Source organism: Brachyistius frenatus, unplaced genomic scaffold (assembly GCF_029030835.1).
Source record: "Brachyistius frenatus isolate BFR_SWC_R1_liver_20210118 unplaced genomic scaffold, ASM2903083v1 Contig_309, whole genome shotgun sequence".
Taxonomy (NCBI): domain Eukaryota; kingdom Metazoa; phylum Chordata; class Actinopteri; family Embiotocidae; genus Brachyistius; species Brachyistius frenatus.
The window spans coordinates 106,107-130,000 of NW_027210908.1; the positions used below are offsets into that span (position 1 = coordinate 106,107).

The 23,894-nt window shown below is 42.8% G+C and overlaps 3 protein-coding genes across 4 annotated transcripts in view; 2 read left to right on the top strand and 1 right to left on the bottom strand.

Annotated features, from left to right (window-relative positions):
* The first annotated feature begins 4,061 nt into the window (after positions 1-4,061).
* LOC138635453 (poly(rC)-binding protein 2-like) lies at positions 4,062-10,464 on the top strand. 2 transcript variants are annotated; one of them, XM_069722925.1, is made up of 13 exons: positions 4,062-4,230; positions 5,227-5,360; positions 5,526-5,549; positions 5,643-5,675; positions 5,806-5,922; positions 6,016-6,147; positions 6,232-6,360; positions 6,455-6,529; positions 6,730-6,771; positions 7,155-7,227; positions 7,322-7,377; positions 7,542-7,711; positions 9,245-10,464. In XM_069722925.1, the coding sequence occupies exons 1-13, from the start codon at positions 4,065-4,067 to the stop codon at positions 9,279-9,281; spliced, it is 1,188 nt and encodes a 395-aa protein (XP_069579026.1). In that variant the 5' UTR covers positions 4,062-4,064; the 3' UTR covers positions 9,282-10,464. The 2 variants fall into 2 exon arrangements, with proteins under 2 accessions (XP_069579026.1, XP_069579025.1); XM_069722924.1 differs by having other exon boundaries at positions 4,063-4,230; positions 6,730-6,789.
* A 157-nt stretch (positions 10,465-10,621) lies between these two features.
* Positions 10,622-21,363, bottom strand: map3k12 (mitogen-activated protein kinase kinase kinase 12). Its single transcript, XM_069722934.1, has 14 exons — positions 21,150-21,363; positions 19,313-19,836; positions 17,829-18,012; positions 17,522-17,713; positions 17,277-17,435; positions 16,799-16,957; positions 16,482-16,590; positions 16,147-16,256; positions 15,774-15,890; positions 15,547-15,681; positions 14,709-15,432; positions 14,553-14,620; positions 14,072-14,369; positions 10,622-13,382 (listed from the first exon to the last, which is right to left on the bottom strand). Exons 2-14 carry the CDS (start codon positions 19,773-19,775, stop codon positions 13,227-13,229), a joined length of 2,874 nt encoding a protein of 957 aa, XP_069579035.1. The 5' UTR covers positions 19,776-19,836; positions 21,150-21,363; the 3' UTR covers positions 10,622-13,226.
* A 2,520-nt stretch (positions 21,364-23,883) lies between these two features.
* Positions 23,884-23,894, top strand: part of aaas (achalasia, adrenocortical insufficiency, alacrimia) — a 7,785-nt gene continuing 7,774 nt past the window's right edge. Inside the window, exon 1 of the mRNA XM_069722944.1 lies at positions 23,884-23,894. This exon is cut by the window's right edge and continues 416 nt beyond it. The gene's annotated coding sequence lies outside the window, so the exon portion shown is untranslated.

Genomic DNA, 23,894 nt, shown 5'->3' on the forward strand with positions numbered 1-23,894 from the left:
TGGCTTTGAGTGTGTCATCAGTTTTCACACTGTAATCCAAATAATTTACTTTAATATGTGCAGACAATTTACAGCTGAAGAGAATAAATTGGATTTAGTATCCCTTTTTATCACTGTAAACAATGGCGTTTCATACCATTATTGCATTGGCATCACATGTGCTGCATATATGTGCTGGGATATATGTGCTTGCCTCACTGCAAAACACACTTTGTTTTAGCCCAAACAGAAAGTGAATCCAGATGTGAATCCACATCATATCAAGGTGATCTAACCTTGTGGGCATTAAACACTCTGGCAAAGACAGTCTGCAGTGCACAGCCAGAGGCAGTGGGATGTCAGGGGCAGCTGACAAGAGGATGATAGGTGGGCGAGTGGCATTTAATCATACAATCCATGTACAATAAGAGAATGACCACTCACCAGTAGAGGGAAGAGGGACAGGAGAGAGCGTGAGAGTGCCGGTGGGCATGTCAGATAAAAGCACTGATGGAGGGAAACTGGGAACAAGAGGAGGATGATTTGAATTTGGTCGGGGATACAAAAGAAAAACATGGTGAACTTGTAAAAAAAAAAAAAAAAAAAAAAAAAAAGAAGCACAAGTTGTGGGAAAGATGCAGAGATTAAAGTAAGCAGATGATTATGTAAGCAACTGCTTGACAGGGAGAGACACACATAAAAGGCCAGGGAGACGGTGTGCTGTTTGGAAAAGCTGAAGCGCTTGCACCTACTCTCCCCTGTATAATCCAGCTCAGTGATTGTGCTTCAGATCAAAGAGCCAGGCATTTTCACACTAATTAAACATCTTTTGTTACGACAAAAAACACTTGTTACAAGTCTTTCACTGCATGTAGACTTAATTTTATTTACCTTTCCTTCAGGAAAACTACAACCAACACTGTTCACATATTAATACAAGAGTTTTTACATACAGTAACACGTTCAACCTGTTTACCAGAGTGTGATGATCCCTGGTTGGGGCAAATCTGGACAGCTATGGTTCTATTCTAAAAACACCACCAGCCTTGTAAGCCTGGCACCATTCAGGCAGCACTGCAGATGGCTTGGTAAAGCGAGCTCCAATATCTACTGCCTGGATTCATGTTTGAAAGAAGAAGGGGGAGAAAAAAAAACAGGAAGTGCTGAGACAAACTGCTTTCAGAATAGCTGAGCTCCATTTCTCCCTGTGTGGAGGCAATCTATCGAAAGCAGAGCGATTTTAACTCCATGAAACTGAGCCAGACGTGATTCATGAGTCATGCATGTAAACACTAGTGTGTAAACCACGCTGTGTAGGACATCACTTCTGAGAGAAAATAGGATTTACACAAGATTAAGGATTCATTGGAATTTGGTTACAGACAATTGAAGGCTATTCTGGCCATTGACTAATTGTATCGTGGGTGCTCTGATGTGCACCAGATTAATGAACATGTGCTGAGTGAGTTCAGGCAGAATACACTGTCAACCAGACCATGAACACATGGTTGTAGGGCTATGCTGTTCCATTTCATCTATCTTATTTGTTTTCCGGCCTCATAAAGTACTAAAACCATCACCATCACGATTCCCAGGATTTAACTGTACAATACACGGCTTTGATTGTATTCTGTCTAATTCAAAAATAAACACTAGCAGACAATTAAGATCCTTGTTTATCCCATCAATCATGTGACAAAACAACAAAACAGCACCCTTGCAGAAAACAAGGCAATTCATCATGAAGCAGAAAGTCATCAATCATATTCTGTGTATTAAAAAATAAAATAATGATGAGGTTGAGGTTAATATTTTTCAGGTCAAGAGGTCAATTTCTGAAATCTTCCTTTTGGCCAAAATGATGACGTTTTAGCAAAATCACTGTGTCAGGTTTCACATATCATTAAGAGTAAAACAATGGAGGTATAAAAACCAGACTGATACTCCAATATGTCCCCAGATTATTAACAACCTTTAATAATCTTTCAGAGCAAAAGCCAATTTAATGTGATCCAGTTAATGACCAAATGTCTCCTCTTCATCATCAGGAATTTACAGATACGCCGGCCCTGTGGCCTGAGCCTGTGCTGGGAGATTAACTGCAGGAATATAAATTATTAGTTGATATGTTTATAATTCTGTCCTGCTCTGTAACTAAAACACACATTTTCCAGCAGCTCTATGGAAATGTAAATTTTGAGTGCTGACTCATTCAGCAAAATTCTTGGGACGAATGACTTTCGCCGTGCTACTACCTTTAATTTTACATCTTTAACTGGATGAAAAGGCTCTTACATTGGTCAAACCTGTTCACTAAATGTCATTTTTTTAGGGAGTAGAGCCAGGACTCCTCAGTCAATGCATCCAGCTGTGAGTCATTTTAATTTCAGCCATGCTGTTGGATGTAGGATTAGGAAGAGGACGCAACCAGCTATGTCCAGATTCTTGGCCCAAACTATCAGTGTTACTACGCCATCTGTTGGATTCACAGACAACTGCAGCAGGTTGTTATCAGTGGCAGGTACAGTGCTTCAAACAGTAGCACACAAACCATTCAAATCTCCTGTGGGTCTACCTCCATCTATCACCATTTAGAATACACACTGTAGGGATCATTTGGACTGACCAGGTGTTGAAAACATCTGCTCCAGTGAGCCAGTAATATGCCTGTTGCCATTATTACTGAAGTCGTTGGGAAATACTGAACGTGTGATTTTCCCAGCAGACCTCGTGACTATAAGCGCTGTTGGAAACTATAAATACAACAGTATTTTAGTAATATGCAAACTTTGAGTTTAAATGACATGTCTTTCTGACATTTTACATACTATTCCAATTATATATGCTGTTTTGTTTTTTGTTGTTGCTTCTTCATCCAATCACTATAGCATGCTGTACAATATTCAAAATGTCATATTAGCATTGTTAGCCATAATATAAACATTATTACTAATTCCATTTCAAGTGGTCACTGAATTATGGAGAAAAACAAAACAAAAGAAATATGAATTTTTAGTAAAAGTTAGATATATTTACACAGAACAAATGTAGCTAAATTGCAGGCACCTGCATAAAAAAATAAAATAAGAGAATAATTATATTTTACGACACCCGTGTTCCCTTTCTCTATTTGTTTTATCTATTTATCTTTACTTATCTTTATGTTGTTTTAGACTAAGTGCTTTCGGTGCAAATGTAATTCAAGTATTTGTAAGGTCTCAAAAATATCTGACAGCGTTGAATATGTACGGGGTAAAAGTATTGCTTTTTTTGGTTGTTTTTTTTCTGTCGGCTATATGTATTTTTCTTATTTTCTTATCATTTGCTTGCTGATTTCCAGAATAGTAAGTGTGTTGAAGATATTATTTGTTTGTGATTGTTTTAAAAAAAATCAAATGGAAAACGAAAAAGGTAAATATACAGTGAATTATTATTATAAGAAGAATTGTAGAATCAAAAATATAACTTAAAAGACATCAATAGTCCTACAAAAACACTGTGTAAAATAGTTAACAGATTGATATATTCATATTCCTTGCGGTTCTTCTAAACTTTTTGAGTTCAACATTTTGTATATAATATATATAGATATATACTGTACTGTATATACTGTGCATTTTATATTTTATATTTATATTTTTTTACTGCTATTTTATTGCTTTTCTATTGTTCTATTATTATCTTATTGCTTCTGTAATGCTGCTGTAGCGAAAAAAAAAAAAAAAAAAAATTCCCCTCGGGGATTAATAAAGTAACTACCTAACCTAACCTCACCCTCAAAAGCAGGATCTGAAGCCAGTTCATGCAGATGTATTGATTTGCATCTGAATGAAGTGTGAGGTGTCCCATCAAACATCCTACATCAGTCAGCAGAATCACAGTTCCCACTGAATGATCTCAAAGTAAACATTTATGTGTTTTTACTCTATCTGAACTACAAATATCACACGCGTAGTCTATTTTTTACTCCAGGCTGCAGTTAATTGAATTAAAACATCCGTGGGGGAGGGGCATTGACCCCCCCCTCCCTCGGTGGGCGGGGCTGACCCGGTGGAGGGGCGGGGCAGATAAGGGGTCAAAGTTGAATGCGTTTTGTCTTTTGTGCTAAGCAGAAGCGAAGAGTGGAGTCCGATCGAACAGCGGTGTCTCTTCCCTCTTCCCCGGATCCTCTTAAAACTCCCTCCCGAACCTCTCCCCTTCTACCCTTGCCACCCTACCCACCCCCTGAACACACTTCAAGGGACGGTTCGGGTAAGACTCTGCAGAAATGCGGCTTTCTAATTTTTTTTTAAATATTTTTTTGTTAATTTTTTTTTTTTTTACATTTCATTTTTCCCTGAGTGAGAGGACGGGAACAACTCAGTGCGGTTCGTAGGCCGCGGGATCGGACTATTTCCTGGATGGAACGATGCTAACGCTTAGCGGAGCCGGATGGAAAATTACCGAACTGTAACTTAACTTGACGGCGGATCAGGAGTTGGTTGCTAGGCGCCCCCGGTTCAAGAGAATGTTTACCGATATGAACGGTTAAATGTCCCAACGGCAAAAACGTGGTCGTGCAAACGAACAGCTGGGGATTTTTTTTTTGTATTATTATTATTTGTATTTTTTTTTTTAATGGAGTTACGGTAGAAATGTTTCGTTGCTAACTTAGCTTTCAAATCTTGGGTTGCGTGACTTAGCTGTGATGCTTCTCACCCACCACCACCCCCATCTTTTTTTTTTGCACAAAAAAAAATAATAATAATAATAATAGGATTTGCCATGTTCGTGTTATCTTGTGAGCCTGCTTGTCGTCCAGAAAGTTACGGTGTTATAAAGAGGGGGGTGGAGGGGGGGAGGAGGTTTGGAGGGGTGCATTTAGGCTACACGTATAAATAGATGAGCTATGTCGCCACAGCAGCTTCGGCGCCGGGGAATAGACGCAGCCGCAGGGGAGACAGTAGGTCATTGTGCTAACGTTGAATGAATGGACTCGGGCCAGACTCGTGTGAATTACTGAACTGACGTGTTTTCATTCTTTGGAAGCGGCAGGCTAACGTTGTTAAAAGTAACAGCGCAAGCTCGCGTCTACGAGATGTTAGCTGCCTGCATCACTTCGCTGATCTGCACTGACAGCAGCTTTTTTTTTTTTTTTTTTTGGTTGTAAACAAGGCTTTTTTTTTTCTTTTTCTTTTTCTGACATGTCCTCACAGTTTCCAGTAACTGCATTTGTCTCTGACTGTCATATTTTCCTCTCTGTTGCAGATATTCAGCCAGCGACCAAAGACTCACTTTGTCAGCTTTGTAATATCCTGAATTCAGCTGCAGCAATGGACTCAAGTCTGGTTGAAGGAGGACTTAATGTCACCTTAACTATCAGGCTACTCATGCACGGGAAGGTGAGTGTGGCTGCACGCACGGTTTGACCACCACCTTTTAAATCTGCGTTCGTTCACTCGGTTTAATTAGGAGCTGCAGTCTGTAAAATCAAAGCAAGGGAAACCTGTAAAAAAACAAAACAAAAACACATATTGTTTTAACGTGCATTTTGTCATCTTCTGCAGGAGGTTGGAAGCATCATTGGCAAGGTAAGTTGTTTTTCCTGCCAGACTGATGTCCATCTGCATCCTGTTCCTCCGTGTGTTTTGTTAATATTTTGTATTTGTGCTCTCTTTTAACAGAAAGGCGAGTCGGTTAAGAAGATGAGAGAGGAGGTACGATGTTTTTTGTTTTCAACATGTGGGCCAACGTAAAGAAACATTTTCATAATTTCAGAGGCGCTGACTAATGTGATAACGCAGTGACTGATTTGGTATTTCCTGTTTTGCTCCTCTGTTTGTACAGAGTGGCGCTCGCATCAACATCTCAGAGGGGAACTGTCCGGAGAGGATCATCACCCTCGCAGGACCCACCACCTCCATCTTTAAAGCCTTCTCCATGATCATTGAGAAACTGGAGGAGGTAAGAGAGGCTCACCGCTTTCTAAATGAAACTCGCTGAAGCGACAAGACGCGTGTCATTTAAAATCCCTCCTGTTGCGTCGCTTCCCCGCAGGACATCAGCACCTCAATGACGAACAGTACGGCCACCAGCAAACCGCCAGTCACCATGCGCCTCGTTGTGCCTGCCAGCCAGTGTGGCTCACTCATTGGCAAGGGTGGCTGTAAGATCAAAGAAATCAGAGAGGTTAGTCCGTCGCACATCTCTCTTTCTTGTAAAATGTTACATCCGTTTGTCACTCGTCCTGATTGTCGCTGTGTGTCTCCACAGTCAGCAGGAGCTCAGGTACAAGTAGCAGGGGACATGTTACCCAACTCAACAGAGCGTGCCATCACCGTTGCAGGGACCCCACAGTCCATTATTGAGTGTGTCAAGCAGATCTGTGTTGTCATGCTCGAGGTATGGACGCCGTTCAATGCGATGCTGCTTTTCGCGGTTTTGTCCCCTCGATGTTGCGTCAAGAGTCAACTCGATGTTTCTCTTGTCTCCTCAGTCTCCACCAAAAGGAGTGACCATCCCGTACAGACCCAAACCCTCAGGCTCTCCCGTCATCTTTGCAGGTGGTCAGGTAAACGACAAAAGCACTTTGAAACGCAGCGGTCGAGGGGATTTAGTTAAACGCGTGGTGTCACTCTAGTAGCCGGTGTGCTGCGTGTAGCACGCCTGATTTTGTTCTTGTAGTACATCAAGGACAGAGGTCTGATGGATATTGGAGCACACTGTGTGTCACACTGCCACACCCTCCTAAGTGCTGTTCTCTCCTTGCAGGCATACGCTGTCCAAGGGCAGCACGCCATTCCACAGCCTGATGTAAGTGAAGGCCCCTCTGTAAGTGATCCAATATATTTGCAACTTCGGTCCTGGGAAGCCATGCCACCTTCTTACTTCATCCCTCTGTTGTTGTTGTTGTTGGTTTTTTTTGGTTATTTTTCCAGCCACCACTGCTTGATACATGCATCCATTTAACAATTCCAAAGATTATAGTTTCAAATGCTAACAAACATTGTTTTTAAAACTTAAGGCTAAATCACGGGCCCCGTGTTCCATTTCATGATTTCTGCTCATTTTCACTGCAACTACTTGCAAAAGGGGAATAACACAATTTCAGCCTTGAAGTGTTATTTCCATATTTTCCTAACTCTAGTCTATGCATGTGTTTGTTCTCCGTTTCCTTCCCTCCGTTGTTCCAACAGCTCACCAAACTTCACCAGCTGGCCATGCAGCAGAGCCCCTTCCCCATTGCACATAGCAACCAGGGCTTCCAGGGTAGGTGGACAGACTGAAAGAGGGGATAATGTCGCTGTACATTTGTAATAATCCACCCAGACTCCACTCTCATGGTTTCTTTGTGTTCCTCCAGCTGGGATGGATGCCTCTGCACAAACTGGCTCTCATGAGCTAACCATTCCAAACGATGTAAGTCGCATTTATATTGCTTTTGCGAATTTACCATTTCTTCTTAGCAGAGAAACGGGAGGCCTCCGCAAAGCGGCCTGTTTTTCTTCCTAATTGTGTCTTTTCTTGTTTGGCATTGAAAGTACTGACGCAGGCTCGTGTTTCTTGTTCTTTTCCTTCCGCAGCTCATTGGCTGTATCATCGGCCGTCAGGGCGCAAAGATCAATGAGATCCGTCAGATGTCAGGGGCTCAGATCAAGATTGCCAACCCTGTGGAGGGCTCCACTGACAGACAGGTCACCATCACTGGCTCCCACGCCAGTATCAGCCTGGCCGAGTACCTGATCAATGCCAGGTAAGAAAGAAGCAGCAGGCTCGTGCATCGCATCCACCACAGAGCAGCAAGTTTTACAGGAACACGGCTGTGTTTTACGTCTGTTTGCTTTTTTTTTTCCAGTGTGCGCTATGACAACCGGATCAGAGTTTATGGGGCTTCAGTTTTGTGATCGCATGTTCACTAGGCCAGCTAGTAGTTGTCAAAGACTTCAGGAGACAAGATGAGCTGAAGGGCCCTTATTCCCATTGATAATAAGAGAGAAGACAAGGAGTGCTTCTTCCCCAAAATAAAATGAGTTTTATAAAAGATTTATTCTCATTGGACTACTGACATTTTTTTTTTTTTTAATAGGCAGTTAATGGGAGCTTTAAAAGAAATGCAGAATCGTGAATGATGCTGGAAATCAGACTGCAAAAACTCCACCGAAGGCCTGCCACAATTATTACATAATCACCTGATCGCAACTATTTGAGCTGACTGAGATCGTTCTGCATAATCGTTGGAACGGTTTCCATTAATCAGCTGAAACTAACACACGTCAAATTTCCATCACCATTTTTTACATCGTTTGAGGTTTGACCGTGGCTTTTTAAAGCTTCTTCAGCTGCGGCTTAATGGAACACGAGTGGCGTATTAGCGCCACCACAGTAAAGTGTTTATTGTGATTAATGCTACCTGTTATTATCGGTAATTTATTCGTATATTTCAGTAATACGCTTAGTATATTGAAGTTGTTAATTATGTCATATCTGCCCTGTGCAATTTTTGTTTAAGCCTAAAAGGCAAACAGAAATCAACTTTGCATTTAATGCCAATGTTCTTCTTCATAAGGTGTGTTATTGAGCAAAGATTATGCTATAATAGTAGCATGAAATTAACAGAAAATGACAAATAAATTATTAATTGAGATTTATTTTTTTTGGATGATAATTAATCATCTAAAATTTTGTGATCGTGACAGCCGTACTGACCAGAACTCTGGTATTACATTGTTCTGCTTCCAACTGAAATTTATCTGACTAGAAAGTGAAGTCCTATTTAGATAAGAAGGTAGGTTTTAATATGTCACCGGATCGGATTAGGATTTTTATGACCATTACTTATTTTATTTAGTTATTTACCTCACTTTTTGTTGTCTTTTATTTATTTGGCCTAGTAATCCATTTTTATATATTGATTTTTAATTTTTTTCCTTCCCCCACGCTGTCTTATCCGCTCGTTGAGTTATCTGTGAAGCACATTGAGCTGCACTAACTTGTGTGAAAGGGGCCGTACGGATACAGTTTGAGTAGAGTAAGCAGTTGGGTAATGTAATTATCATATCTGCTACAGACTGAGCTTGTGTAACTCAAAAACAGAAAATGTGGCCCTTCAGTCACTAAAACTCAGATTGTCAGAATGTCAAATAGGACTGTAGATACATTTTTCACTACGCAACCCTCAAACTGATTGTCCCGTTTAAAATACAGCAGCTGGTAGAGGCATGTATTACTGACTTTTCTCTATTTTGAATTGTATATCAGGGTTGATGTTTGTCTGTTTTCTGTCCAGGCTGTCTTCTGAAGCTACTGGACTCGCAGCCAACTGACACGGAGGATCTTCATCAGCACCTAATCTAACCCCTCCCCCTACTTTTTACCAAGAGGTCCCTTATTGAACTTAATGCAAAAACCAAGTACTCACTGTTTTCTCCTCAGCTTTGGTTAGACACCTACTCAGTTGTAATTACACCATCATCATGATATTGGTATTTTATTTATTTATTGCGTTTTTAAATTCCCTTTGCATATAGTTTTTAAAGACTCCCTTCTGTTGTATTTTTTGCTCTTATTTTGCTGTATATCTGTATGATCTTCTTGATATACTGTAGGTAAAAAGTTTTAGAAAAATCTGAAAAGGCATACATGATGTTTTTCTTATGTCAGATTTTTCTTAGAAAATGTAAAAATGAAGAAAAAAAAAAGACACAATAACATTATAGATGGACTGTTCTTTCCCTTCCTTTAAATATCTATTTATTTTTTATTTAATACACAGCTATGTGTACGAGTAGAATTCATTGATATTTGCCATCTTATATTTGAAGCTGTACTTCCTGAACGAGGCATTGTTGGTTTAACGGGTTTCAGTGGGTGTAAATGATCTCCAGTTGAAAATGTATGCAGGAAAAACCTTTTTAGACAGAAGGTGGTTTAGTGCGGGTTCAATGGCGAAGTTTAAGCTACATTTTGTCTCACCTCTAATTTGCTGAGTAATTGTTTTGTGTCATTCCTGTGTTTCCATCCGTTTTATTTCTCGATCAGGACTTTTGAGCATTGTTGTATATTGGATTCTGATAAGGGTGGGTGGGCCTTGGTCACCAGGAGTGGGCCTGAATGAGAGGAAGATATTTTCCTTTCCTCTGAAATTACTAAGACCATAGTGATGATGATGATAATAACATTGAAATGTTTGTTTTAAATAGAGAAAATATTTTTTTTAACTGCAGGGCTGGGGAATGCTGCAAGGGGCAAAACTACAAGACATATTGGTCTTTATAAGTATATTATGCTGAGGTATTAAATTATGATTAACTAGAAGGAGAATTATAGAATTAACACTAGTTTCCTGCTATCCTTTTTTGCCTGGGTCAGATTTTATTTTTTATTATTCTTTGCAGGATGAAGAAACTCAAGTTTTTGTGCACGTTTTCAAACTATTGTAGATCTGGGTGCAATTAAATTGTTGAAGAAATGAAATGCAGAAATAAAAGATGTGAAATGCTTAAACAATTCTTGGCCTCCTCCTTTATATAAGCCTCTTTTCCATTTCAAATTAATAATAATTCTAAAAATACAGTTTGATCTTATCCAGAAAAGCTTGTACTGAAGTGTGAAAGGGCAAATTTATGTCAAGAAATGACACTGGGACCTTTTGGACATGCTCAAAGTCATTGAAAATAGTCATTTATTTCTCATTCAGCTGTCTTTCGTGATGCAGCAACAGCACAAACTGTAGCTATAACATGGCCCGTCTTTTTAAACAAACATCACACAGCTTGTATTTTATTAACCAATACATTATTTATTGTTGCTCATAATATTTTGCTTCTGATATAATTCCTATGTTACAGGTACAATGTGCAATGCTGTATCAAAACAAAACATTTCTATTCAAACCCAAAGGATACTTACTGTTCTACTAACCACAGAGAAGTGCTCTAATCTTTATCTGGCTGCTTCTGCAGTAATAATCTTAAATGGTAAAAAAAAAAAAAAAAAGAACAGATGAGGTTTTTATGGAGCTTGACAACATCATGAACCGCAGGAGGCTTTTTGGTTTAATACTAAAAGGAGAATTCGACTGATATTACACTTTTTTTATTTAGGTTTCATTGGGAAGAACTACTTCTTTTTTTTATTTTATTTTTTATTTTTTTAGTGGCTGTATTCATGCCATGTCAGCAGAATAAAGCTCTGACACGTGTTCAGGCATCAATCCATGCGCTAACCATGTAGTCACACCAAATGGAAACAACCAAAATGTGCTGCTTTCTTTTGTTGTTCATTTACTTAGTAATGACTGTGGAATTATAAGTCAAAGCCTGTTTTCACACTTGGATGCTCGTAATTACGAGTTTAATGATTTAACTTCCATCATAGTCCAACTAGCGCTGCCTCCAGTGTTGCCTCGAGTCAGTGTTGTTGGGAGTTTTAAAAGTTTTAAAATGTGGAGACGTGAAGTTAAAAGGAAGGAAGCTTACCTCTGTAGACAGTCTAGACGTTTTATTCTGAAGTAAAGTTAGATTAAAAAAAAGAAAAAAAAAAAAAGCTCTTCATCTTTGTGGAAGGCTCGAGGCTACATTAGCAACCAACACAGCTTGCACCGCCAGTTTTCAACCGACTCAACTGTTGTTGGTTGTGTGTCATTATGGGTAATGTAGGTGACAGGCTCTGACAATATGAAAGAATGCGCGGGATAAAAAATGATCCCTGCACCTGCTGTTTCTATGTGAATCCTATTGTGAATAGTTCATTGTGAGACTTCAACATGCAATGCTAAATCAGTGGAGGACTTTTGCACTTTTGAAATTGTCAAAGTACAAGATGTTAGGTTACTTTGGTTAATGATGCGAGTGCATGTATGAGTTTATCTCTAATAACATTACTTTTCAAAAGGCAACAGTTTAAAAAAAAAAAAAAAACTGGCACAGCAGTGACAGAAAACACAGAGTTGCCTGTTTATTAGGTACACCCAGCTGAAAGTAACAGCGGTCCTGCAATAAATTCAGCCTTGGTGGAGTAATGCAAAGTTTTTGTTTCACTTGTTTTTAAAAAGATGTTGACTCAGTTGTTGTCATTTTGGAGGATGCAGTACTTGGTGATGGTACAGACAGATGTTTCTATTATTTTGTGCGCCCCATTCACATCACTTATTGTTGGCTACATAACAGAAACACCTCTCTGCGTAATGACACTTACAAATGATACAGCACCGCTAATTAACTACATTATCTACATGAACATTATAACACTACAACGTTCCTGAATGTAGGATTTATTTCAGGAATTCTGTGCATTCATTTTAGTTTGGTGTACCTAATAAACTGGCCAACTGAGTGTATGTACAATGGCAGGGTTACATTTTGAATGAACCCAAAGGTCTCCCATCCTGTCACAAATTTGAAAAACTCAATAAAAACCTCAAACGTGTCATATGTGTTCGAAACTCAGTAGTGGGAGGGTTAAAAAAAAAGAAAAAAAAAAAGTATCTACTGAGAACCCTAATTATGCATCATGATCAATGTCTCCGTGAGATTTTCATTCCATTTATGATTTTTTTTTGTTTTGTTTGTTTGTTTGTTTCTTGAGTGATGACATTTATTAACAAAAAAAAACAAAATAACTGAAGCAATACTTTCAGGATTAAAAAAGTGTAAACTTTCACAAAATATAAAACGGACACATTCGAACCATAAATTATAAACATGTAGTCATGCATTTGTTCACAGGGCTGCATACCGTTTAGTCTTACATTTTATCTTACAAATAAAATAAAGTTAGATATTTCTCATGTGGTATGTAATGGATATTTACATTATTATTCATTAGTATTTGATGCATTAGTGTGTGGAGTCTTGTGGAGGATGCTCCCAGAGTGAGGGTTAGAGTGTTTAAAGGACTTAGAGTGTGGTATCTTTTTTGTGCGTGCGTGTGCATCTGTGGAAGGGGTTTTTGCTGAACTGGAGCAGTGGCTAAGGTTACCGTGGTAACTATTTTCCCTTAAAACAACCCTGCTGAACTTAAATGACATTTATCTGATGTCACAAGCTGCCAAAATATCTGATGTCAGGTTATGACAAATGTCCTATGTCATCTGATGCAGGTTTGTCAGCCAACAAACTTATGAGACACCATAAGTCAACTTGTCATAGTCTGAGTGGTGCGGTGGGTGTGATCCCTCATGACAACAGTAATGTACTGCACTGACAGATTGGTGTACGCCTGTGATGGTTGTTCACTGTAGGATAGCTGGAGGTCTAGTGTCCAGTGGCCTATGGAGGACCTGTGTGGGGCGCCTGCGGAGACCCCTGATAGGGCTGAGATGGCGGCACCCACGCTCCGGCACTGGGAGGACGGCTGGGCTCCCCGCTACCTGACTGATCCAGCTCAGCGCTGTCGCAGTCAGAGTCATCACACAAGGCCCGACTCTGAAGAGACGTAAGGAAGAGAGTGGAAAGTGGACAATTAAGTAGTAAGTGCAAATAGTGCAATGTGAAAATACTCCATTACAAGTGAAGATGCACTATTATCAAGTATGACAGTATTGATAGTAAAAGTATTCATTCACATAGACAAATCTGAAGGGTCATGAGATTATTAATGGAAGAGGGGGGGGGAGGGAAGTGTGGCTATGCAAATCTCTATTAGTCTTCTTTCTATTTGTAATATTTTTTTTATGAAATAAAAGAATATTTTATAATAGATAAATAAATAATTTAAAAGTTTTGGGCCTGTATTTCAACAAAATAGTCTGAGAACTGTAATGTGGAAAGAGACCCCAACTGAGCCCTGATTATTTTGAAAGGCCAAAAAGGTTGGTTTTTATCATTATTGTTTTTCTTTTTTAAATGTTGGATCTTCATCTAATCAGTGCTAATTTAATACAGTTTATTATAGTAGTAAAAAAATTTATATATAATATTATTATACATTATAATATAATATATTTCCCTGAGAAATGTGGTACTAGAACAATAAAACGAAACCAAATGGAGATACTGAAGTAAAGTACAAGTACCTCAAAGTTACACTTCTGCTCAGTTCTTGAGTAAATGCGCTTTCCACCCCTGAGGATGACTCAAACTGACACATGCGATTCTCTGTGGAGCTTCTTTACCTCATTGGAATTCTGCCCGGCGTCCTGTTGAGGTTTGGCCTGCCCCACGGCTCCGTCTCTCTCCGACAGGGCATCAGAAGCCTGCGCAGGGTCGGTGTTGTCCGCTGGAATCTCCGACCCCTGAGAGAGGAGGTCGTCGCTGCGGTCGTCCAGCCGATCGTCGGTGTTGGTGCTGACCACATCGGGAGTACCGCTGTGAGAGTGGTCAGTAGTGTGGCCTTCCTCGCCGTCCGACACCGACAGGTTCTCTGAACTGAAAGTCGACACAGACTGGCACTTGGTAATGCTCGTGGGACGTCTGAAGAGATAAAAAAGAAAACAAGAAAATCGTTTTTTTTTTTAAATAACTGAATTTGATTGAGACAAACAATGACGCAAACTAGAAATCCTTCTCGGTTCACTGAATAAATAAGCAACTTGTGAGAGATGGAAAATGGCTTTAGGGAATTTTTCGCGTGACGAAGGACAGCAGGTTACTCACCGTCTCCGTGGTAACTCAACCTCGCTGTCAACTTCACCCTCCTCCTCCTCTGATGACACTCCACGCCTCTGTAGTCAGAAACAGGAAAAATGCATGAGTGAAAATGCTCGAAGTGTCACTACAGGGAGGAATACGGACAAATGTGCAGCATCGTACCTGTTTGCGTGTGATAGCTGCCCTGTACAGAATGGCTGAAGGTGTGAGGTGCTGACTCCCTATCCCCCCTGATGCCCCCCGGGGCAACCTCACAGTGCCGGCTCCCTCCTCTTTGTCCTCCCCGTCGTGAGGAAGGCGAGGAGATCCCAGAGATCCCCGTCCCGCTGCCGCCCCCCTCCCGCACGGTGAGTCGGGGCTGCTGGAGAATGGGAACGATGCGGCGTCCTCGCTGGGAGTGTCACTGCGTGGAGGAGTTTCTGTGAGATCATCCAGACCGGCTGCCCCGCCCTCTGACCCCCCTAAACCAGCAGAGGCACTGAGGCTCCCTCCTCTCTCCAACCCGCCCACAGAGGGCTCCCCTTTTCCCTGACCATCTGCCTCTAGTGTGGTGCAGATGAGGTCAGGGCTGGAGGAGGAGAGCTGCCTCTGCTGCTGCTCGTGGCTGAGGCCCCGCAGCGCTGCAGAGGGCTCCAGGAGCTGCTTGGAGGTGTTAGTGGTACAACCGTTAGCCTGGGCAGTTGCGTCCCTGTTAGGAGAGGACTGATTTGCTTTGAGTCCGGCCAGGTCGCCGCTGCTGCCCTTACCGGGCTTACGATGGCGGGTCTTCACCCTCCGAGACCGGCTGGGAGAAGTGGAGCTTCGGTTGGGGCAGGCCGGGATAGTGACTTGCATTACGGAGGAATCCATTTTGGGAATGATTACCTCAGACTTCAGGATGTCTGGCCTGAAAGAGTGGGAGGGATTAGTCAACAACTACAATCCACAAACCTGCTGAATATTCATTTATTCATTTCAGTTTTCATTTTTAATCAGATCCAAATGAAATGACATCTCACACCTCTTTCCTGAGGGCAGTTTTTGTGGGACGTTTCTCTTCTTGATGAGTTTGTCCATGGAGTTGGACGAGGTGCTCTGCCTAGAGCTGTGATGCTTGAACAAACCTGGATACTTCTTATCCAGAGATTGCTCTCTCCTGGAAATGAAATTCCAGATGACACCACAGTGTAACTGCACTGAGGCTTACTTTCAAACATGTATACCCTGTTTTCACTGATTTATTTGTACCTCTGCAGCTCCTTCTCTTTGAGCTCCAGCTGCAGCATGACAGCGCTGAGCTCCATGTAAAGGTTGTTAGCCCTCTCCAGTTTCCTCTCGTAGTGCTCACGAATGTCCAAAGCATGCCTGAGGAGAAAAGGAGCAGCTGCTGTCATTGTGCATCCACATGAGAGAATCCAATCGTCAACAATAGACGTGCACTTAGGGCACTCATTTTTATCCACGGGGGCAGACAAAGGAGTGATGGCAAGAAATGGGACAGAAGGGAAAGTAAGCCTCTGTACGCTAACCTAGTAAAGTTACCGGTGTCTAATCTGGTGCAGCGTAATGCCTGGGGCTATGGTGGAACAACGTAAGTGCGATCTAACCGTGCAGAACAAACCTGAGCTCCTCTCTGCGTCGGTTGATCAGTTCCTCATCGAGTCGGTGGATACAAGTGCCCTCAGATTTAATCTTCTCAAAGTGCTGTTTCACCTCCTCTCGCCATTCAGCCTGATGAGAGCACATTTCTGTTAAGCAGCTCTGTCTAGTCAGAGCTAACCATCAAACCAGCTCTCTCTGTGTCTGCCATTTAATAGCCGATTACTTTGTAAGCACGAGTGGGTTCATGTGTATTTGTGTACAGCTATATAGACGATATTTAAATGTATGATTATAAGATCTTTTGGTGTTAAAGGAAAGAAAAAAAAAAAAAAAAAAAAGGTCTCCCATACATACCTGAGACTTGAAATATGTTTCCTGTGGAGTGGAGAGTACATCAGCAGACGCTATATCCAGATGAAGAAGGATCTGACGGAAAGACGGCCTATTTCTGGGCTTACAGTTCCTGCAAATCCAAGATGGGAAACACAGCTGTGTACATTTATAATGCACCGTGAAATCAATAAAGTCCTTTAACCACAGACTAACACCCCACCCCACCCCGCACCCCCCACGCAACTACTTTCAACCCTTTCATCTGCTCATTTGTCTCGGCCTCCACGCTGTGCTCATTATTTTTCTTTCTCAACTGTCCATTTCCAGGCGCTGCTCACCAGCACTGTCTGAGGAGGATCTTGAAGCCATCTGGGCAGCTCTCGGGTATGGGCAGCTGAAGGCTGTTGTTTCCCACGCCCCAGATGATGGCAGACGAGTCTACGTCTTTATAAGGGATCTCTCCGGTTAACATCTCCCACAGCACCACTCCAAAGGACCTGTAAGATAAGTCAAGTTTTATGTATTCAGGACAAATCATGGACTGGAGAGCAAATTACACACATACAAAGTACAGCAAGACAATCCAGACACAATAAATATTAGTGAGTATAACCTAAAATACTTCAGAGGGTTGAATGTCTTTACAAAATTGGAATCACAACTATTAATTCAGACTACAAATAAGTTATCTGCACTTCTTCTGCAGGGCAATATCTTAAAGATAATTGCTGAACTGCTACACTGAATCGAGATAACAAACTTGCTGGTGCATTTTAAGATAAACATTGTTTTAAAAATTTTTTTTATCAGACTTACCAGATGTCCACCTTTTCTGACACCGGCTCATTCCGAATCACTTCAGGAGCCATCCAGGCTACAGTACCGGCAAATGACATCTTGGTGCTCTTGTCACTGAGCTCTTTTGAAGTGCCGAAGTCAGAGATCTTCACTAGGTCGTCATGTGTGATCAGCATGCTGAAAAAGGTGAGATTACACGGTCATAAATTTTCAGCTCTAGTGTTGGGTGAAAGTGTCGCTATGCTAGCTGTGCTGAGTCTCACTTGGGGGACTTGAGGTCTCGGTGGATGATTTTGTGGAGGTGGAGGTAGTTCATGCCACCTGCGATGCCCATGGACCAGTCAACCAGGAGGCACGGGGTGATTTTACGGCCCGCCCTCAGCACCTCATACAGCTGGCCCTGGGCACAGTACTCCATCAAGATGCAGTAACAAGGAGCCTGCGTGCACACACCCCTGGAAGAAAGCACAGCAGTCAGGTAACAGAGCGGAAAAGGAAAGCACAATCAAGAGTTAGATAACTAAACTGTTGATACGTGACCCAGTAAAATATCAGTGGTAGTTTCCTCACTTGAAAGTGATGATGTTGGGGTGCTTGAGCTTGCGGAGATGTTTGATCTCTGTCTCTTTGATGTCCCGCACTTTCTTTACAGCCACGTCTTCTCCGTGGAACTTGCCGAGGAAGACGGCACCCTGCGCCCCGCTGCCCACCCACTGCAGGTCCGAGATTTCCTCAAAAGGAACTTCCCAGGACTCTAAGCTCAGACCAACAAGCCAGCAAAACAAACCTCAGTGAGTACATGTGGAGAGTTATACAGTATGACAGAGGCATTGCAGCAGAATGTTTTCAGTTGCACCATTGGAGTAATTACTTAATTTATATCCATCACACACTGCAAAGCCTCCTCATGTCAATTTGCTTGGACAGAGAGGAGTCTGAGGGGCTGCTGGGCAAATGCTAGCTCCATGCTGCACATTAGAATGAGCTGGTAGGACACAATTACATCATACAAAGGGCCTGCCATGTTCAAACAAATGGTATATTGATAACTTATCTGGTAGACCATTACATTTCTATCCAGAGACAAGAGAGGATTTAAAGGAAACGCAACAATCCCCTTGTAGTCTACTCAGTCTGTCATCTATCTTGCTGATATTACTTAAATTACTGGGAGAGCTTGGTCACTAAAGACGGACGAGCCGGGCAGAATAAAAGCAGACAGGCAAATCAATTCTTCATGAGGTCCACTGAAGTGTCGAGATCTCTGGAGAGCTGCAGCAGCGGAGGCAGATGCACATGATGTTCCCCCTCCCCAAGCAGCTGTGAAAACTCAGTGTGGCTGCCTGAGTGTGGATGAGTCGGGCTGACAGACTCGAAAACACAGTCACGCTGCCGGGATGACGAGGTGGCAGTCGGGGAGCAATGACAGTAATGGGGTTCTAGTTTAGCAAAATAACAAAGTACATTTACTCGAGTGCTGTTCTTAAGCCCAATTTAAGGTACTTGTGCTGGAGTATTTCCATTTTCTGCCACTTTACACTTTCGCTCCGTTACATCTCAGGGGTAAATATTGTACTTTTCACCTTATCGCACAGCCCTAGGTACTTTTCAGATTAAGACTTAATATAAAAACATATAAAAAGGCTATAAAATATAATGCACTGTTAAAGGTTAAAACAGCGATTACAAATCTTTTTGCTTGTGGTTTTAACCCTTATTGGGTTTTAACACAACTTCTCCAATATTTCACTGAAAAGAAATATGAAAAAATGTATGCAACTGTAAATTCATGTAGCTGAATAATTGCTCATTATACCTCCCTAATTCTACTGAGATAGGATTATAAATGCAGGAGTTTAACTTCTTCCACCACTGTGACGTTCAAGCTTCACATATTTATTTTCTGTGGTGCATCTCCATGGTTACCTAGGCACCACAATAATCTCATGTACTGAGCGACTGACATGTTTAAGTCACGGTCTTATCTAACTTCTCTTTCCAAACATAGCATCAGACAGCATAGAGGTAGAACATTTTCTTTTTTCTTCACATACCTTCATGACTATGTTTGTGTTCAGTGGAGTAGGCCTTTCCAATCATGGTCCAGACTGGTTTTAGGCAGCCAAACAGTCCCTCCAAAAAACCTCCACTTCCTGATTGTAACCGAATGTTCTCTGACTGGCTCCGCACAGCTCCAGCTTCTGGACTGTGCCCCGCCTCGGCCCCGCCGCCGCACTGGCAGGCCTCATGTTCATGTAGTTTTAGCACGCTGTTGTCAAAGTGGGTTGAGGTTCCATCACTGGGAGTGGGGCTGCTGCCGCCCGGTGCCCCCGGTCCACCAGTGTCAATGGACAGTACGTTACGGAGGACACACTGTGTGGGGGTCAGGTCCGTTTCAGGGGTGCAGGCAGGGGTGTCTCCATCGAGTCTTCGATAGGGGGGCTCTGAGATGGGGGTACTGAAGCCTGACAGGGAGGGGGAAGGGGCACGGGGCTCATGGATACAGGTCCCACTCATCAGGGGTTTCCCCAACACAGCAGGTTAGGGTGGATGGAGGATGGAGAGATGAGAAGAAAGCCTGAAGGAGAAGATTCATGATAATAAATGCATTAAGATGACTTTCTGTAAACCCACAATCAACTCACAGTGCTGCTTTTCGGGATATAAACATGTAGGTTAATTTCAGCACCGGACAGCGCCACAAGTCAGACTGCTTTGCGTATAATGGAGCTGTCCAGTGCTGAAACCGCAGCTGCCGTCAGGTCCAGTCTCTTCCAGAGTTTGCACCAACTTTTCTTCCATTCAACAATGCAAAACACCAAAACAGTGGATTCGTGCTGTGAGTCGGGCATTCAGCCAGTCCCACAGTTTATCCACTCCAATTTCATACCCAAATTCTGTGTGAATCATGTAGCAAAGCCTCATCTCTGTGTCTATGAATGGCCCAGTGGAGCCATCATCCACTGTTGAGACGGGCTTTATGAATGAATCGACCAGAGGCGGTTGTAAGGTCCGCAGCCCTGACTGTCACCTGTTCTTCAACTGTCCCTCTGAGCAGCATCAGTGTCTGACAGGATCAGAGCAGAGCAGCTCCCATATGTCGACCGTCATGCATCAAGTGAAGAGCATGATGAAGAATATGATGAATTGCATAACCAGCTCAGTGTGCGTGGATGTGTATGTCGGTGCGTGCGTGCCTGCATGTGTGTGTATGAGAGGGAGAGAGGGAGGTAGAGAGAGAGAAAGCACATGTACCCAATTCACATATGCTACAGCAGCTCCGTGTCTTGTACTGCACCACTGCACGAGAAGAGCCACGGCGGCCGAGCGAAATGAGAACGTGAAAAAACGGGCAATAAACAACCACCGGGCCTGTGCGAAGGAGCAGTGCACACACACACACACACACACACACACACACACACACACACACACACACACACACACACACACACACACACACACACACACACACACACACACACACACACACACACTCAGGCAGAGACACACACACACACGCAAGGAAGATCAGTCTTTAAATAACCGAGGATGTGATGATGACACTCAGCAGCATCATAACCGACGTGCATGAATTGCAAGCCCGATGCCCACTATGGTCCATGCCAAGTCAAACTGCCGCAGCGTCCCTACATTTGCTCAACGTTGGCATCCACGCAAATATTTCGTAATGTGAGGTTTCTCGCTGCATAAATATGATTTTGTGGCATTCATCGACGGTGATTCGTTTCTTGGCAGCATCAGTTAAGTGGTGCAGTGTGAGCGGCATGAACGCTACCGCACCAAGCAACGGCATCCAACCCAAACGTCCTGAGATGCCTGATTTCTTATTCAATCAGCATTTAACCGGATAGTATGACATTCCCATACCTTTCTGCCTGGTTGATGTCGCGTTGTCAAGTGAAGGGGTGGGCTCGGCTTTCTATTTGTCGGCGATAATGAGCAAATCGCTGTTTTTCCTCGCTCCGTGGTGTCTCTTGTGTTTCCAGTGCCAATATCCACGAGGTTCACGTACTGGGATGGATCCCAGCGGGTAAATTGTGTTATCAATAACCGGGGACCCATGCAACGTGAGGCGCGCTGGGTTTTTTGGGGGAGGGAGCTGTCTCCTTCCCAGTGCTCAATTGACGTCACGGAAATGCGAGTTGCGCCGCAAGGGGGCGCTACGACCCGCCTCAGCAAACACACAGACACACACGGAACCGTAGGCTCAGTTTGCCATCTACACATTCAACACTTCCATTCGCAAAATGTGTCATTGTGGGCGCATGGCATTCACTGTGTTTTATGTTTGAGCTCCAACCGGACGACCAAGAATCAGCAGCATCCGTCCTGCTGCTGCTGATGTGTCCTTGAGCAAGACACACTGAACCCCCGCCAGCTCCAGGGATGCTGGTGCGCTGCTGACCATGCGTTCTGCCCTCCCTGATGAGGAGGGACATATAACATCATTATATTCATCGTAAAAGCAAATCAAAGCCTTGTTTAGATCTGCACAACAATATGATGAATATACTATAGGAAGAAAAAAAAAACTCGATTTGTGGATGTTGAATAAGCTTTTTAAACTCTCCAACAACAAATAGTTACTGTATATATATATATATATATACAGGGTTGTCAAAGGTAATAGTCAGGTCGAGGGTGGGAGAGTCTTTCCTTGGAAGGAAGAGCAGTTCAGTCTTGTCAAGGTTAATTTGCAGGTGGTGTGAGGACATCCACTGAAAGATGTCAGTCAGACAGGCAGAGATTTGTGCGACTATCTGTGTTTCAGATATATATATATATATAATTAGTTATACTGTTCTGATCCTTCTAGACCTTTCTGCTACATTTGACACAGTGAACCACCAGATCCTTATTTCCTCCCTTCAGGCTCTGCTCTCTCCCTGTTCTCATCCTACCTCAATGACCGCACTTACCGGGTAACTTGGAGAGGATCTGTCTGAACCTTGTCCTCTCACTACTGGTGTCCCTCAAGGCTCCTTCTTGGGTCCCCTCCTCTTCTCTCTGTACACCAACTCTCTCAGCTCTGTCATTCACTCACATGGCTTTTCCTACCACAGCTATGCCGATGACACCCGACTGATCCTCTCTTTTCCCCGATCTGAAACACAGATAGTCGCACAAATCTCTGCCTGTCTGACTGACATCTTTCAGTGGATGTCCTCACACCACCTGCAAATTAACCTCGACAAGACTGAACTGCTCTTCCTTCCAAGGAAAGACTCTCCCACCCTCGACCTGACTATTACCTTTGACAACCCTGTGTTATCCCGACCCTGACTGCGAGGAACCTCTGTGTTACACTCGACAGTCAACTCTCCCTTACTGCCAACATCACTGCAACACGTTCTTGTAGATATATGCTGCACAACATCAGGAGAATACGTCCCCTTCTCACTCAGAAGGCGGCACAGGTTCTGGTCCAGGTTCTGGTCCAGGTTCTGGTCCAGGTTCTGGTCCAGGTTCTGGTCCAGGTTCTGGTCCAGGTTCTGGTCATCTCACGTCTAAACTACTGCAACTCCCTCCTGGCAGGTCTACCTGTTAGTGCCATCCGACCTCTGCAGCTCATCCAGAACGCAGCAGCTCGACTGGTATTTAACCTCTTAAATTCACTCCCACTACTCCTCTACTCCTCCTCCTCCTCCTCCTCCTCCGCTCCCTTCACTGGTTACCAGTAGTTGCCCGCATCCGTTTCCAAACATTGGTACTTGCGTACCGTGCTGCGAACAGATCGGGTCCAGTGTACATCCAGGACATGGTCCAACCTTACATCCCGGCCCGTCAGACATCAGGACAGCGGAAACTCTGTAATCTTCCACCGCAAACTAAAAACACACCTCTTCAGACTTTACCTTGAACAGTAGCACTTAAAACGACACTTACTTATAGCACTTTGAAGTTTGGCTATCTTGAAGAAAATTTTACTTTCTTGATTGTTGTTCTGGGTTTTGTACCCTCATGGTTGAAATGTACTTATTGTAAGTCGCTTTGGATAAAAGCGTCAGCTAAATAAAATGTAATGTAATGTCAAATAGTTGATGCCCGTTTGCCTCAGTGGGGATACAATGTCCCCTTGTGTCCTGAAGAGGGCAGCACGTCAGCTTGATCCAGTTTGTGTGTTGTGGCCTGGTTGTGTCACATTTGCCTGTGCGTGTAGAGTTTCTCTCCACATTATTTATAACTAGAAAGAGTTAATCACACATGCGTCCACGGGGTAAGCTAACACCCTGGAAGATGTTGCTTTGAAGATGTGATCATGCCATAACGCACTACAGCAAATATAAATTAACAGAGGGAGATATTCAGGAATATAGTAGCCTACAAGAGCTGGGATGGAGTTTAAAATCAATTATTTAGTGCAGAACTGAAATTCATTCAAGGGGCGGGGGTTATACATTTTATAATACAGGTAGAATTAGGAAATAGTGTTATTTATTTAACTTTGTTAGTTAGTATTCAGATAAATCTAATGCCTTAAATCCACACGCCGGCACGGTAGGTGGCGGTACGCACTTGTAAAGCTGATTTGCGGTACGCCAAATAAATCCAAGAAGAACACCGCCGACCGGACTGTTTGTCCCTTCGACTTGCCGTAGTCCACACGGCGGG

Coding starts and splice junctions, on each gene's coding strand:
- LOC138635453 (XM_069722924.1), top strand. CDS start 4,065: ATGCGTTTTGTCTTTTGTGCTAAGCAGAAGCGAAGAGTGGAGTCCGAT. Junction 5,923..6,015: donor TCATTGAGAAACTGGAGGAG/GTAAGAGAGGCT, acceptor GCTTCCCCGCAG/GACATCAGCACCTCAATGAC. Junction 7,378..7,541: donor AGCTAACCATTCCAAACGAT/GTAAGTCGCATT, acceptor TTCCTTCCGCAG/CTCATTGGCTGTATCATCGG.
- map3k12 (XM_069722934.1), bottom strand. CDS start 19,775: ATGAGTGGGACCTGTATCCATGAGCCCCGTGCCCCTTCCCCCTCCCTG. Junction 16,591..16,798: donor ATCCTCCTCAGACAGTGCTG/GTGAGCAGCGCC, acceptor TTGGATTTGCAG/GAACTGTAAGCCCAGAAATA. Junction 15,891..16,146: donor CGACGCAGAGAGGAGCTCAG/GTTTGTTCTGCA, acceptor TTTTCTCCTCAG/GCATGCTTTGGACATTCGTG.